The 16907-nt window shown below is 46.6% G+C and overlaps 1 protein-coding gene across 1 annotated transcript; it reads left to right on the forward strand.

The window, feature by feature from the left end:
* The first annotated feature begins 1596 nt into the window (after positions 1-1596).
* On the forward strand, positions 1597-14007 carry LOC111832774 (uncharacterized). Its single transcript, XM_072717171.1, has 7 exons — positions 1597-1876; positions 1981-2051; positions 2668-2750; positions 2826-2910; positions 8150-8270; positions 9270-9617; positions 13646-14007. Exons 1-7 carry the CDS (start codon positions 1597-1599, stop codon positions 14005-14007), a joined length of 1350 nt encoding a protein of 449 aa, XP_072573272.1.
* Positions 14008-16907: the final 2900 nt, after the last annotated feature.

The raw sequence follows: 16907 nt of genomic DNA on the forward strand, positions 1-16907 counted from the left end.
CGGGCGCTTACGCGATCGTAACAGAATGACCGGACTCCCTAAAAACGGACCAGGCACTTCACCGGTGCACCGGCTGTGGGCAGATCTACCTGGGGTTCCGAGGATGATCCCAGAGAATTATTCACTCTGCAACCCCGGCCTGTATTGGCTGGAAGCTGAACGGCGACCGAAGCCGGCACCCGAGGTGCCTGGATTGGCAGCGCCAGCGCGCAGAAGGAGAAGGAGGCGAGGGAACAGACAGGAGGACGCAGCAGACGAGCTCTTCGTCAGGTCCGTCTCTCTTTCTGTCCGAGTCTCCCCCCGGTGGTGTTTGCGGGTGACATCACTGCCGCTTCGCTGCCCAAGCCTGAGCCAGCCGCCTGCCCCTTCCACGGGATGCGCCTGGCCCTTAAAGGGGCCAGGTCCATTAGGGACGCTATTCCTCGGGTCCCTAGAGCCCTTAAAGGGGCAGCACCAGCTTGCTCGGCGTTCCTCCTGGCGCCCGTTCCGGTCCTGCCTGACCCGCCTGCAGCGCCCCCTGTTGGCCCAGAGTCGGCGGCGCCTGCAGTGCCCCCCGAGGTTTCTGTGGTGCCGGCAGCGCCCCCTGAGGTTCCTGTGCCTCCTGCTCCAGCTGCACTACCCCCTGCTGGCCTGGAGTGGGTGCCCCCTGCCCAGTCCCCTGTGCGGCCGCCTCAGCTCCCCGTGACTCCAGTGTTCCCCGTGACTCCAGTGTTCCCCATGACTCCAGTGCCTGAGCTCCTAGCTCCGTCCCCTGCTGCTGCTGCTGCTACGGTGCCTGCGGACCCTGCTCCTGCTGCTCTACCTCCTCCTGGCCCGCCACCCGAGGCCATTCCTGCGCCGCCTGGCCAGACTCCAGTGCTCCCCGTGACTACAGTGCTCCCCGTGACTCCAGGGCCCGTATCCCTAAAGATTCTGAGAATCCTCTCAGAGAGCTCCTAACTTAACCTAAAAATTCCTTGCCAGGAGTTTTAGCTTAGAAGTGATTCCAGAACATTTTCAGTGAACTCTGAGCAAGGAATGGATGGAAAATCCTATCTTAGTGAGGAGATGTGGTTGACCCCGTTGCTAGGTATGAGTCATCATTTCAAAAGCCGTGATTGGTTGATCCTACAAGTTTGATGGAAATGAGCTTTTGGTGATAATGAGCAAAGGATGTACCCTCAAATCAATAACAGAATTATACACTCTAATCTTATGCAGACTGTAATTGTAAATAATATTTCACATTCAAGAAAATATCTGGAAAATGAATAGTAAGCTGTAGGGGTTATAGCCTAACATTAGAATCTAAAATATGTGAAAACTTAAGCTCATTACACCCTGTTCAAATAATGATTAGTGTCTTATTTGCTCATATTAATATCTTAGCTGTACTGTCTGTTCCTCGTCCCTTTTGTACTTTCACTCCCATATGGACCCCATTGAAAACAAGATGGCCTATCTCAAGGGGCTGTCCTTAATGAAGTAGAAATTACAACGTTACAAGTCCAGTGTGGTCTTAACGAGGGTAACACGGCTCAGCTTTTATCAATGTCTATGATTGCTGGCTGGTCTATTCATAAAGGCTTGTTAACAAATATCCTACAAACACAGAAAATGGAGAAAAAAAGGACTCGCAAGCCGAACTGGACTGAGGAGCAAGGTTTGTTGCTGGCCCAGTTGGTGAACGAACATAAAGGTATGTTACGAGGAAAATTTGGCCCAACTGTCACTAGCCAAGGCAAGAGGCGCGCCTGGGACACAATATCCCAAACAATCAATGGCTCGTTTCCACTGGTGGTGCGGACAGGCAACGATTGTGAGAAAAGGTGGTATGTGCTGCAGTCCAAGGCAAAAGATGAGATTGCAGCACACAAGCGGGAATCCTCACTCACAGGTGAGCAAAATAGTATAGCCTACCACATAATCTGGCAACTTGCTCCTGCTGGCAAAGTTAATTTACATGCCTAAGTACTGTGTTCATTGACTGTTTCTTTCTAGGGGGTGGACCACCTGCAAAGCGGCTGTCCCAGGTGGCCGACACTGTCTTTCAAGTCCTGGGACACTCTGAGGTCAGTGTCACCGGGCTGCCAACAGGCATTGACACATCAATGATGCAGGCCCTTGAAGTGCAGCAAAGGTAGGACACAGGGTTATTCATATCTACAGTGTTTATTCATTGCAGAAGCCATTTCATGTGTTATCCATGCTCATTGTATTAAATTAATTTAATCAAAACAATAATTAAACTAGGCCTATGTATTTCTGTAGCATGGAGCCATCACAAGAACCGGGCCCATCAAGTTTGCCGATAAGATTGCCGCCTGAACCATCTGCAGCTGCTACTCAGGATAGCCCGGCGGATCAAACACCATTCCCATCCGCAGCACCTGCTCCGTCAGCATCCCTGCAGGAGAGAAGATTGCAACTCACAATTGATGTGTTTGAACAACAAAAAAAAGTCCTTTCCCTTCAGGAGGAGTACTACCGCCTTAAAATTGAACACCTAAAAAATAAACCATTTACAGATTGTGTTCTGTGTCTTGCCTTTAACAATTGCAGGTGATGTGCAGTAAAACTGTGGTAGTTCTTAATACCATCACAAGTTCTCAAAAGACATGGGGCTACAGCTTGCCTGAAATGTAAATTTGTGAAGTTTGCCCTGTAAGGCAGTCCACTCTGGGCTAGGTTCCCCTGTGGAATGTAAATATCTTCTTCACCACCATCCTCATCATTGTCTTCATCCTCATCCTCATCGCCATCCTCCAGAGGTTCTGCAATCTGTCTAACCTTGCAAATATTGTGTAATATTGCACAGGCTATGATGACTTTGCTGACTTTTTCAGGCCTCAGCCGCACCTCTCCGTGGAGAACATGAAAGCGCCTCTTAAGCTGGCCTATGCCACGCTCCACCACCGCTCTTGCTGTCTTGTGGGCCCTACAATAGAATACAGAGACCTTTAATTATTTAATGGAAATATTGCACTACTTGGATGCTCTAACATATTGCTTGCATTTAATTTCCATGATTTTTGTATTGTTTGGCTTACCTGTTATAGTTTAGTTGGGGCCCTTGGCGTGGCTGGAGGTAAGGTGTAAGGAGCCATGGTTTGCATGGGTAGCCACTGTCCCCTAACAAGTGGCAATTAGCTGGCACATAGCGTCTCTCAAAAAGCTGTCTGATGCCACTCTCGGAGAGCATTCTCGCATCATGTGTGGAGCCTGGCCATTTAGCCACAATGTCCAAAATCTTACAGGCCGCATTGAACACTATCTGCACATTGATGCTGTGGAAATTCCTCCTGTTAACAAAGACAGCCTCGTCCTCTGATGGCGCAATTATTCTCACATGTGTTCCATCAATTACACCCACAACGCCAGGGAATCCTGCAATGTCCATAAATGCCCTTTTATGTGTGTGTAAAGTGCGGGCATCCAGCGGGAATGAAACAAATTGTGTCACAATATTAGGTTGTGACAAAGCTGTCAGTGTTTGGGTGATGACTCTGCTGACGGAGGATTGGGACAGACCCAAGTCATCACTGCTGCATTGTTGCATTTTCCCGGTTGCCAAATACCTCAGGGTTGTGATTACTTTCATCTCCGGTGTAATAGCGTTGTGGCGTCGAGTTGGTGAAGTAATTGCATCTCTAAGGAGATCCACCACAAACATGATTCCTGCACGATCCAATCTGTAGCGTCTCAATAATTCCCTGTCATCCAGTGTTTGCAGGACATCTCTCCTGCCTCTTCTGTTGGCCATTTTGTGCAGCTGCTTAGGGGAACTCCTAAGCCACTAAAAGTCCTCTTCCCTGCTCTTAGCAGATCTCGCCTTAGGAGCCCTTTTAAGCGCTAGGAATCTTGAGGAATAGCTTTCATATTAACTGGGATTGTCGTGTCACTTTTAGGGGAAATTCTAAGAAAACGTCATGACTCTGAGAATTTTCTTAGAATTTGGCCGCTAGGAGCCACTTTTTGCACAAAGATTCTTTAGGGATATGGGCCCAGATCTCCCCGTGACTCCAGTGCCTGAGCTCCCAGCTCAACCCCCTGTGGCGCCCCCTGCTGGCCACGTGTCGGCGGTGCCCGAGGTGCCCGCTGTGGCACCCCCTGCTGGCCACGTGTCGGCAACACCCGAGGTGCCCGCTGCGGCGCCCCCTGCTGGCCGCACGCCCGCGGACCTACCTGATGCCGCTGCTCTGCCCGCAGCCCAGCCTGATGCCGCCGCTCAGCCCGGCTCGCCCGTCCTGCCTGTCCAGCCTGGCTCGCCCGCGGCCTCACAGGCTACCTCACCTGAGGCCGTGACTCCTGTCCCCCCCGCACTAACCCCTGTGCAGGCTCCTGAGCTCCCCGTGGCTCCTGAACTCCCCGCGGCTCCTGAGGCTGCTGTCCCCGAGGAGGTCCCTGACTGCTGCTCTGACGCTCCTCCCTCCATAGTGGAGTCGGAGGGGGAGCTTGAGTGGGACCCCTCGGGGATTGCCTTGGCTTCCCCTGTGACTGCCCCCGTGACTTCCCCTGGGACTCCTCCACCGTCACCCCAGTGTGACAGACCCCGGCCGGGTCCCCACCTCTCAGTCTCCCGGAAAGGGCGGGGACACCGGGGCCGGGTCCCGCCCGCCCTGCCCCCTGGCTCGCCCGTTCGGCCCCTGGCTGTGGCTCGGTGGCTGCCTGCGGGTCCTCCGGCTATGGTCGGCGGTCCCCTCCGGGTCCCCCCCCCGGTGCCTCGGTGCCGGTCCTCGGCGTCGCCTCCGGCTCCATGTCGGTCGCCTCCAGGCCCCCCTGCTTCGGCGAGGCGTCGGACGGCGCCTTCGCCGGCTCCGGCTGCACCATCGCCTGCCGCGGCTTCCCCCTCCTGCCTGCCTTTGCCACTGTTCCCTCCTGCTCCCTCCGTGTCCCCTCCGTCTCTCCCTCGTCCCGTTCCCTCGGCCCCTGTGTGGTTCCCTCCTGCTCCCTTCTTCCTCTCGCCTGTGGCCCCTCCGGCCGTTGCCCTTCGCCCACCTGGGCTCCTTCGGGCTCCCCTTTACCCTCCGTCCCTGCCTGTCTGGTCCCCCCTGTCTGTTCCTCGTCCCTCTGTCTCTCCTGTGTTTGTCCCTGGTCCCTCTGTGCCTTTCGGTCCCTCTGTGTCCCCTGTTTCTGCTCCTCGTCCTCCTGTTTCTCCTTCGTTTGCCCCTGGCCCCTTTGTTCCTCCCGTTGGTGTTCCCCCTGTGTCTCTTGTGTTGTTGCCCCTGTGCTTGTTGGCTTTCCCCGTGGTTTGTCGGTGGTTGTCTGAGTTGCTGTCCCTGTGTCTGTTCTGCGTGTCTGTCTTGTTCCCTGTGCCCCGTTGAGTTTTTTTTGCTTTTGTCTCTCCAGGTCCCGTGTCCCTCGTCTCGTCCGTCGCCTCCCCTGGGGCGCGCCCGGTGTACGCGCCTTTGGGGGGGGGGGGTTCTGTCACGCCCTGCTCTGTACGACCCTCGTGTGTGCCATGCCCACCTCGTTACCTCATGTTATTTCCTAATTGTTATCACCTGTTTCTTATTTGATTTTGACTTGTCTTGTGTATTTAGTCCACGTCTGTGTTAGTATCCCCAGTCCGGTCATTGATGTTGTGTTGTAGCGTGCTTAGTGCTCAGATTAAACCCTGTGTTCCTGATCCCTGTCTTCCTACCTATTTGTCTACGCTCCGGGCGCTTACGCGATCGTAACACATGAATTCAACCCTAAGACTTATTGTCTAGGTAGCTCACATACATTATATCAAACAGTATATTAAAACAGTACATTTATGTTAAAGATAATTATTTCTAGTTTACAATGTTAGTAGACAGTGACTATTTTCAGTACGACAGTGCGGCATGCTGGGACATATGCAAATAGGCCAGACAGCACTTGGCTCTTCGATGCCACCTTATGTCAAAACACATCAATTCAGCCCTAAAATTTATTGTCTAGGCTGTTCACATACATTGTATTAAACATTGTATTAAAACAGCACATTCATGTTAAAGAGAATTATTTCTAGTTTAAAACATTAGTAGACTGCGCCATTTTCAGTACGACAGTGCGGCATGCTGGGGCATATGTAAATAGCCACCCCGCTTTATGGGTTAATGCCGTACGCTCATTTTAACAAGGATTACCCGCGTTATTCCTTGATTCTTGTTGTCGAAATGCTTAGGGCGCTTTACTTTATTATTCACATGGGCAGAAAAGTGCTTCATTACTTAAAAAACATTATGGTTAAAGGGTTTATTTGAAATAAGAGGCACCCCGTCGGTACTGCCATTTTGAAATGGGATGTCTGTGTGAGTGCATAAGTGCCAAGTGCTGCCCCCCACAGACAATCATTTGACACGCAACTTTTGAACAGGCCGGCAACATGTCGGGTTTGCTCCATTGCGGAATAATGGCCGCCTTGACCCCGCTGTTTGTGCAACATCGTGGGAACCCAGATCTTCGACCTATCGATGGATCTTCGCGTTTGATGAAATACTTTTTATATTTTACATTGAAATAAAACTGTTAAACTGATTACGGATTTTTCTCGTTTTTTAAAACTTGGGCTAAAATATTTCTGCTTGTTTCACATTTGTTCTTTTGACAGTGTTTCGCTCGGGCATGCCTCTACTTGTTTAAATTCCACCTGCTTTTCTTTTTTAAAAAAAATAACACTAAAGTTTTTCTTGTTTAAACATTTTGGTGCTTTCTTCTTTTAAAATACGCCAGGCGCTTGTGTCTACTGCGGAAGGAACTAGAGCCCGACGTGTATGCGCTAGCTTACATTCATCCTGCTATATGTTTTATTATTCCTTAAAACGTAACTAAAAATAACACATTAATAAATACATGTAATGTATTTTTATTCTATTAAAGTTTAACGGTAACCATTATCTCCCCAAACCATACTGCCCCTCAATCGGCAACACGCGGCATAAGCATGTATGATAATATATATGGACAAAACCCTTGACCACTCAGAACACGGGATACGCCTCCTCCCGCTTATGACGTCATAGACAGAGCTCCGCCCAAAGTGCCAACTAATATTTTATTTTATAAATCTTCATAAAGTGTATTGCACATGGTATTCCACAGAGACTGCCACCACAGCAGATGCTTTTCTTGTTATGACGATAGCTCAGGAAGTGGTTGATGGATCTTTTGCAATGTTTACAAAGGTTTGTACAAACTAAAACTGATTAAATTTTGAAACAGATCCCTGCCACACCCTGCCCGCCTGAACCTCTTGTTTCCTTTCTAGTGTACAGTAGCATAACGAACAACGCCTGTTCCGTGTTTGTCTTACCTCTTCTTCCTGTGTTACTCCAGCTGCCTCTCATTTGCTCCCTTGTTATCCTTGTATAAACGTGCTTCTCTGTCCTGTCATTAATGTTGCTGCTCTTGTTTGCCTGTGTGTTCTTCACTTCTTATGATTCCCCCGTGATCCAGTTATTTTCTAGTCTGTTACGTTTTTTGTAATAAAACCCGTTTTGTTTGCCTTCATTATACTGTAACAGTCGCCCTTTGCTATAACATAAAATGCCAGACACTTGTGTTCGATATCTCTTTGGGAGCCAGTAATTACAATTCCAATTAATAGCAGAATGGCAAAAACACACCTGAATGAGTCAGTCAAACAAAATATGACACTTAATAAAAAGAAAATGTGTGCGCAGATATGTTAAGCATTACTTGTCAATGGACTTTTGATATGAAACCAATAACTTTGCAAGCGTCCCAAGACTTTTTGTGAGCATTACAGGGAGAATTCTCCAATGTCACGCCTCCCTCCCGGGAAACCCCACATCGCATTAGCCACGCCCGCCTGGGAATTCCAGCCAGTCTAGAAAGTCCCGTTCAGTCCTCATCAATAGTTTGCCAGTGTTTTGTATTTTTACTCCCACTTTTTTTTCCAGCTGTTGCCCATTAGTTAGTTACTTCTCCTTCTATTTTAGTCCCCGGGGTACTTTTCCAGCGCAATCTTCTTCATTTGAGAGTTAGTGAGGTTCAGTTTCTATATGCTTTACCTGTTTTCTGTGTTCTGGTGAATCTTGAGTTTCACCAGTGGAGGGGAATGTTTGAAATGTTAAATCAACCAATGACCAACCGGTTATATATTATAGCTCATAGTTCATGAGATGAACTTTAATTTGTCAAGCATGTATTGACAGGACACAACACTTTCTGACAATAGAGTGATCCCTACTCCCCATTCCTCAACCCGATTGAGGGGCTCTACTCAGCATGGAGGTGGAAGGCTTACAATCGCCAGCCACATACTCAGATTAACCTGCTGGCTGACATTGATGTAGCATGTGAGGACATCACAGCAGATGCCTGCAGAGGCAGATAAGACATTACAAAACATTCTTTCTGTGCTGCTTTGCAAGAGGAGATATCCATTGTGATGTGGATGAAATTCTGTGGCCTGATGGATGGGAACGTCAGTACGTGTAAAAAGACTGCACTGTAATTCTCTATACAGCACCTAATGTATAGTTCTGCTTTAGTGCTGTTTCCTCAATTTGCATTTCTAGTTTTTAAATGTTTTCCCTTTATGCTATGCAGTGCTGTAAACCAGTCTTGTCTTTTATTTTCTGTATCGCAATGACATGGTCTGTCAATAACTTACAGTACATACAGTAATATGTAACTTTGTACTGTTGAAATTGATATATGCACTAGGACTGGTTTGAGAAACACTGGTCTCAGATTGATAACAAGAGACTGAGACTGTGCTGAGCTTGTCTGAGGGAGATGATTAGCAAATGCTCTCACAGTGTCTCAGCACTCTATACAAATAACTATATTGCTCAGAATCTGTTCCTATTTATCTAATTATTCTATTTATCTAATTTGGTATGTAATTGTTATCATTTTAACTGGCTGTAAAGGAGTAAATTAATAAATATCATGTAAGTGCAGGTTATAATTACTTTTCGCTATTACTTAAATTCCTGTGTGAACAGCCAATCAGATCAGCCTGATATGTATCTTGTACCTCTCTGTTTCCTGCCCTTTCATCCCAACCACAACCATGACCTCTCACTTAGCAGTAGAGCAGTTTATTCTAAACAAGTGGAACCACAAAGATGTTTAGACTCTTTGGTCTTCTCATTTTCATTAGTAGGGTCCTAAAATATTAAATAGTAATTTTGGGGGATTTTAATATTTTCATATATCCTGTATAATGTAATTAGTGTAATAAGCATTTGGCCATTTATTCTTCATCATACATAATAGTTATTCTGATTACTATTATGATATTTGTCTTATTTGTTTGTTTATTCATTTGTGTTTCTCTGTTTTTCCAGACACTGCACTGGCTGTGGATGTTGTTCAGCCCAGTCTCTTGATGAGGGTTCAGCTTGGAGACAGTGTGACCCTGACATGCTTCTGTCCAGAATATGTTTCTTTTGCTGTTTGGTTTAAGCAAGCTGTTGGTCAGAAGCCCCAGCTCATGGCGAAAGCACTTCGCTACTCATCTGCTGAATTTTACAAGGAATATAAAAACATAGAACGTTACTCCTTACAGATTGCAGAGGAGAGTTTTAACCTCACTATTTCCAACGTGGAGCCGTCAGATTCTGCAGTGTATTACTGTGTTGCTGTATCCTATAATGAAATTGCATTTGGAAACGGAACCTTTGTCATAATCACAGGTAAATGAGACTCCAACTATTTTCATATTAAAGTGTCAATAAGATTGTCCCCTGACAAACATTTCTGACAGGTGAGCTGTGTGCCAATATAAAATTAAGAAAGATAGTTGATGTGGATTGTGTGCTTTGGTCCATCAATGTTTTTCTAAACAACATAAACGAAAATATTTTTTAAAGTTTTGCAATTAGAATTACAATGTTTTTTATCATTGTTACGCACAGAAATAGCTGAAATATGTAAAAATAAATATACAGGATACAAATTAATAGGAGGCAAGTGTCATCTTACTTATGTGGATTTTAGTTATGAGTGTAATGTTAAATATAATAATTATTAAACATAAATATATGATATACATACATATACAAAACCTAGAGAAGACTGCGGCATAATGTGACATGTGCCTTTATTTATGAAAACACTGCACAGTAACTGTACTGATGAAACAGCGGGATCCTGGGGTTATGTCAGTGTCTGGCTCAGTGTGGTAACGGCCCGGGGAGAGAAGCTGTTCCCGCCATAAATATGCTCATAGGAAAAGCTGAGTGTCTCTCCTCAAAAGTTAGTGTTGGCTGCAGTGACTGCAGTTTCTAACCTAAGAAATATCCCAAACTCTTTTACTGCATCAAAAGTCAAACTAGTCCCTATTCCTGTCATGAAAGCTTCACATAATGTCAGTGTTACCTGAGCCAACCATGTTTATCAGAGGATGCCAACCCTTTGGCTGCAGCTTCCTCTGCACATGCTGAGAGAGTCTTCAGTGTAGCAGGAAAAGATTTCAGGACAGAATATTGCAAATTAAACAGTAAATACTTTGCAAATTTTATGCTGACTAAATAAAATATTAATGAAATATTAGACATGTTTATTGGAATAAAGCATAATTGCATTTGCCATGACATTTTGCTTTTTGCCGTAGTGCTGTGGTTGAACAGAATAACGTACTTTTCTACGCATAAGAAAATAAATAGGAGCAACTACATGAAACCAAGTAATTCCTTTTAAATTCCTTTTGCTATGTATACTTCTTATTTAGTGTTAAAAAAGAGACAAACTATTAATCAGCAAACAGTCAATATATTTGGCTCTTGAGTCAAACCATGCAGGTACTACAGCAGAATCCTCAAAAATACTAACACACATCAACAGCTAAATACGCAAAAACAATAAATACCATCCATCCATCCATCATCTTCCGCTTGTCCGGGGTTCGGGTCGCGGGGGTAGCAGCTTCAGTAGAGGCACCCAGGCCTCCCTCTCCCCAGCTAACCCCACCAGCTCCTCGGGGGGGACACCGAGGCGTTCCCAGGCCAGCCAAGAGATATAATCCCTCCAGCGAGTCCTGGGCCTGCCTCGGGGCCTCCTCCCTGTAGGACAGGCATGGAAAACCTCCCTGGGTACCCGCCCAGGAGGCATCCGCACCAGATGTCCAAACCACCTCAACTGGCTCCTTTCGACGTGAAGAAGCAGCGGTTCTACTCCGAGGCCCTCCCGGATATCCGAACTTCTCACCCTATCCCTAAGGGAGAGCCCAGACACCCTGCGGAGAAACCTCATTTCGGCCGCTTGTATTCGCGATCTCGTTCTTTCGGTCATTACCCATAGCTCATGACCATAGGTGAGGGTAGGGACAAAGATGGACCAATAGATCGAGAGTTTGGCTTTTCGGCTCAGTTCTTTCTTAGCCACGACGGACCGGTTAAGCGCCTGCAGAACTGCAGACGCCGCTCCGATCCGTCTATCCAACTCCCGATCCCGCCTACCCTCACTCGTGAACAAGACCCCGAGATACTTAAACTCCTCCACTTGAGGCAGTACGTCTTCCCCAACCCGAAGAGGGCAAACCACCCGTTTCCGGCTGAGAACCATGGTCTCGGACTTGGAGGTGCTAATCCTCATCCCTGCCGCTTCGCACTCGGCTGCGAACCGCCCCAGTGCCTGCTGGAGATCCCCAGCAGATGAAGCCAACAGGACGACATCGTCTGCAAAAAGCAGCGAGGCAATCCTGAGGTCACCAAACTGGACACCCTCAACGCCTTGGCTGCGCCTAGAAATCCTGTCCATAAATATGATAAACAGGACCGATGACAAAGGGCAGCCCTGGCGGAGCCCAACACGCACCTGGAACACGTCCGACTTATTTCCGGCAATGCGGACCAAGCTTCTGCTCCGTTCGTACAGGGACCGGATCGCCCACAACAGTGGACCCCGGACCCCATACTCTCGAAGCACCCCCCACAGAGCACCTCGGGGAACCCGGTCGTAAGCCTTTTCCAAATCTACAAAACACATGTAGACTGGATAGGCAAACTCCCAGGCCCCCTCCAGTACCCCTGCAAGGGTATAAAGCTGGTCCAGTGTTCCACGACCAGGACGAAAACCGCATTGTTCCTCCTGAATCCGAGATTCGACTATCGATCTCACCCTCCTCTCCAGTACCCTGGAATAGACCTTCCCAGGGAGGCTGAGAAGTGTGATCCCCCTGTAGTTGGAACACACCCTCCGGTCCCCTTTCTTAAATAAGGGGACCACCACCCCAGTCTGCCAATCCAGCGGCACTGTCCCTGACCTCCACGCACTGTTGAGAAGGCGTGTCAGCCACGACAGCCCCACAACATCTAGAGCCTTCAGGTACTCCGGGCGGATCTCGTCCACCCCCGGGGCCCGGCCACCACGGAGTTGTTTAACCGCCGCGGCCACCTCAGCCTCAGTGATGGGCAAGCCCCCCCCAGCACCCTCGGGCTCTGCGCCCTCAGATGTCTCAAAGGCAGTATGCGTAGATGTATCGGAGGCAGGGTTGAGGAGGTCCTCAAAGTATTCCTTCCACCTCCGGATGATGTCCCCAGGTGAGGTCAACAGCCCCCCCCCCCCACTATAAATAGTAGGAACCAGGAGCTGCTTCCCCCTCCTGATACTCCGTATGGTTTGCCAGAACCTTTTTGAGGCCGACCGAAAGTCACTTTCCATGGCCTCACCGAACTCCTCCCACGCCCGGGTTTTTGCTTCTGCGACCGCCCGAGCCGCGTTCCGCCTGGCCCGCCGGTACCCGTCAGCTGCGTCCGGAGACCCCCGGGCTAATAATTCCCGGTAAGCCTCCTTCTTCAGCTTCACGGCCCCCCTCACCTCTGGTGTCCACCATCGGGTACGGGGGTTACCGCCACGACAGGCACCGACCACCCTGCAGCCACAGCTCCGTACGGCCGCTTCCACAATGGAGGTCCGGAACAGTGTCCATTCGGACTCAATGTCCCCTACCTCCCCCGGCATGCAGTCCGAATTCTGCCGGAGGCACGAGTTAAAGCTCCAGCGAACAGGAGCCTCTGCCAGACGTTCCCAGCAGACCCTCACTATACGCTTGGGCCTACCAGGTCTGACTGGCTTCCTCCCCCGCCACCTGAGCCAACTCATCACCAGGTGGTGATCAGTTGACAGCTCTGCCCCTCTCTTTACCCGAGTGTCCAAGACAGAGGGCCGCAGATCAGATGATACGATTATAAAATCGATCATCGACCTGTAGCCCCGGGCATGTTCGTACCATGTCCACTTATGGACACCCTTATGCTCGAACATGGTGTTCGTTATGGACAAACCATAATACAACAATAAATACCTTAATACAAATACATAATACAACAATAAATACCTTCCTGTGAAAAAGGGGCAACTTATATCAAATGGAAATTGATAGAATCATGAAAATTATGCAAATATAATGTACACTTCACAAACAATTTTTTTGAAGTGAAAAGGATTAAATTATTCTTCTTCCAAGTCATGAATGGAATGAGGCACAGTTCATAATTTCTGAATATTGCACAATCCTGATAAGAATATACACTAATAAAGGGTAATACAATAAAAAGACAAGAATTAATTTTTTTCTCCAAGAAATTGGTGATTTTTTGGATGACTACAGGAACACCACTTTGGGTGCCAAACCTCTCCAAAATCAATAAAAATAATCTTTGAGGATCTGTATTTTCCATTTTTTCTCTCAAATGGCTGTCATGCACATTTTGCTTTTCAGGTAAAGACTCCAACAGCAGGACTGTGGTACAGCAGCCTGTGTCTGACACAGTGCAGCCAGGAGACTCTGTGAGCCTGCAGTGTACAGTAGAGGCTGGGAGCTGTGCAGGAGAACACAGTGTTTACTGGTTCAGACATGGATCAGGAGAATCCCTTCCAGGAGTCATTTACAGCCACGGAAACAGGAGTGATGAGTGTGAGAAGAGTCCTGAGGCTGGATCTCCTACACGGAGCTGTGTCTACAGCCTCCCCAAGAGGCACCTCAGCCTCTCTGATGCTGGGACTTACTACTGCACTGTGGCCATGTGTGGGGAGATGCTGTTTGGGAACGGCACACAGCTGGATATGGTTGGTAAGACCTAGAGTGGGGAGAGTATCTGCTTCTGTACAAATTTTTATTTTACTTATTTTGCTATTAAGACAATTATTTCTTATTTTAATGTAATGATTTTTGTAATTTAAGTGCATAAATTGAATTACACAAATGTTTAATAAGTATTGAAAATATTACTTAATACAAATAGTTAAAATGCAAAATACCAAAAGTTCATGTTAAAAATGGACTACTTACAAAACAACTGCTGTAATTTCTTTTAGATTTTATCTTTAACGAATGTAACGTAAGCAAATGGGAAATGTGTCTCTATATGATTATGCTGAAATCTATTTCTTTGTTATAGGCTATCAAAAGCTGCTGGATCCTCTTCACTCTGGCTTGCTGATAGTTTTATCTTGCAGCATTATTCTTGTCACGCCCCGCTCCGTCCACTCCCAATGTGTGCCACGCCCACCTCGTTACCTCGTGTTCAGCCCTGATTGTGATCGCCTGTGTCCTATTAAGTCTAGCTTGTCTTTTGTATTTAGTCCTCGTCTGAGTCAGTCTTCCCCAGACTTGTCATTGTAGTGTCACGTTGGATGTCCGTGCCTGTCCGTCCCTCCCTAAATAAACCCCGTTACCTGAACTCCTGGCTGCAACTCACCTGATTTCTGGTTCGTCGGATCCCGATGCTGACAATTCTGAACGTTGCCCTCATTTGTATAAGATGTAAAATGACCTGTACACACTGCGCAGGTACGCTGCCCGGCTTTATGCTCTCAGAAGGACGACAAAAAATATTTTTAACAAAGACTGATGTGCTTATAACAGAATAGAATTGTCTAATACTAGATAAAAATCTTTGCATTAAAACCACTCTCGTGGGAAACCCAATATCCCTTATTAAAATCTTACCTAATTTATTTACATATCTTTAGTATTTTGCAAAATATACTGAGATATACAACACATGTTGCAGTAAGTTGCATATCAATAACATTTATTAGTCTGCCTGGCCCTCCTGTCCCCTCCCCAGTGTGGCCCAAATGAGCCACTCCTGTTGCTCGTTGTCCCCTCGTTAGTCGTTGTATATGTCTGTCACTGTGTCTGTCACTGTGCTCATCTTCCCGGATCTCGGTCCGACCCTGAGCCTTTCCCCTGCTTGTTCCCTGTTCTCCTGTTTTGATCCCTCGTGGTCACGTTTTGTTTTCCCCATAACTGTTAACAGGGACGTGCACAGACATTTTGAGGGGCAGGGGCTCAAGTGAAATAAAGGGCACTCTCATAATTACGTATTTTTTTTCTTTTTTTAAACAAAAAAGTATATATATTAACGCAACACTGACTTCCTTTTTAAAAAAATAATTAAAAAAGTTAATTTTATCTTCCTCAAACTCATGCAATTGTTTAATTTTCAAAAGGTGTCTACAAAATAATCAGTTCACACAGAAACCATGGTCTCCTTAGTATTCACTAGGTTTATAGAGCAGCAAAGGAAACCATTCCACAATGTGCATGTTTTGAAAACATTTTCTATGCTACTAGTTTCAAGTATGTATTTAGATTAGAATAACCAAAATAACTGCATCAAGCAGAGGGGTGTGTTTTACTAATAATTTGTTTATTTTTTGCATTTTAATTATTTTGGTGTGATCAGAACACATAACACTTTTAAATCAACACAAATATTCACGCTAAACTACTCAGTTTTATTGATTAATGTACCAGATGCAGTTACTCAGATTTACTACATTTTTAGAGTGTATCTATCCTCCATCTGTTTGCATCTGTAGATTTCTTCTAAATTCACCAATTTATGCTATGATATATGCTTATTAGTAACTTTATTAAGCTTATTTAGTAAGCTTATTACTAACTTATTTTATTACATGATGGCTTGGTTGAATTCCAATGTAGAATGCGGTCTGTTATTTCTTGATAAAAGACCGCTGTGCGGAGTATAACAGAACATGAAAAACAGAGCGTTGCTATGGACTCACAGGATTCTAACCGTAGAGACGGAGTGTACTATTTTCTTTAGCGGAAGCAATACAATCGGGCTTAAATCAATAAACTCCCTTTTAACCCTTACACATTAGCTAGTCTAGTAGCTCATGAGGCATGCATGCTAGCAAAACACAGGTTAACTACAGTATATATTTGTCTTTGGCTAATCAGCAGTAAATTCGAGCCTTATTCGAGGCACTGGTAGTTTAATCTTTTGTTCATCACCAGCTCCACTCACCTCAGCACAAGCCAAGAAAAACACTGCTGGGAGGGGCTGCTGCTGCCTGCAGGTGTGTGTGTATATGATGTGCGCCGATGTGCGGGGGTGGGGGGGGATGTTCGCTTCAGAACTCCTGACCTGATATTTAGATATACTATTCTTCAATAAATATATTTGTTTGACAGGGAAGCTGTGCGCAAACAGGAATATATATTATTTTTCAAAAAAAAAAAAAAAAAGCACCCCAGAAAAAAGGGCACTTTCTCTCCAGGAATAAAAAGGGCAGGTGCTCAAGCCCCCTTTGATCTCTATGTGTGCACGTGCCTGCTCTCCAGCATCGCTCTCTCCGATTCCTTTGCGCTATGCCCAAGTACACGCTCTGCCGGACCGACCGGGACCAACTTTGGCTGAGTCAGACCCTGCCTCTCACAGCTTGCTGCCATTTCCTACATCAATGCCTTCATCTACAGCTTTTTCTCATGGGCATCAGCTCCAGGTCCCTCAACAAACTTCAACTGGTCCAGGACTCACTTTCTCATAAGCAGCCAAACCCTCCATCACATTCCTTCTGTTCTCCATGGCTTACATTGGCTAACTGTGAAATGCTGGATCCGTTTCAAGATTCTACACCTCACTTATAATCAGACACGTAGCCACACATCAACAGCCTTGCTCTCCCACTATCTGTCTGATTTACATTTCCGCTACCAGCCCCTTATA

The sequence above is a fragment of the Paramormyrops kingsleyae genome, chromosome 10, assembly GCF_048594095.1.
Source record: "Paramormyrops kingsleyae isolate MSU_618 chromosome 10, PKINGS_0.4, whole genome shotgun sequence".
NCBI lineage: Eukaryota > Metazoa > Chordata > Actinopteri > Osteoglossiformes > Mormyridae > Paramormyrops > Paramormyrops kingsleyae.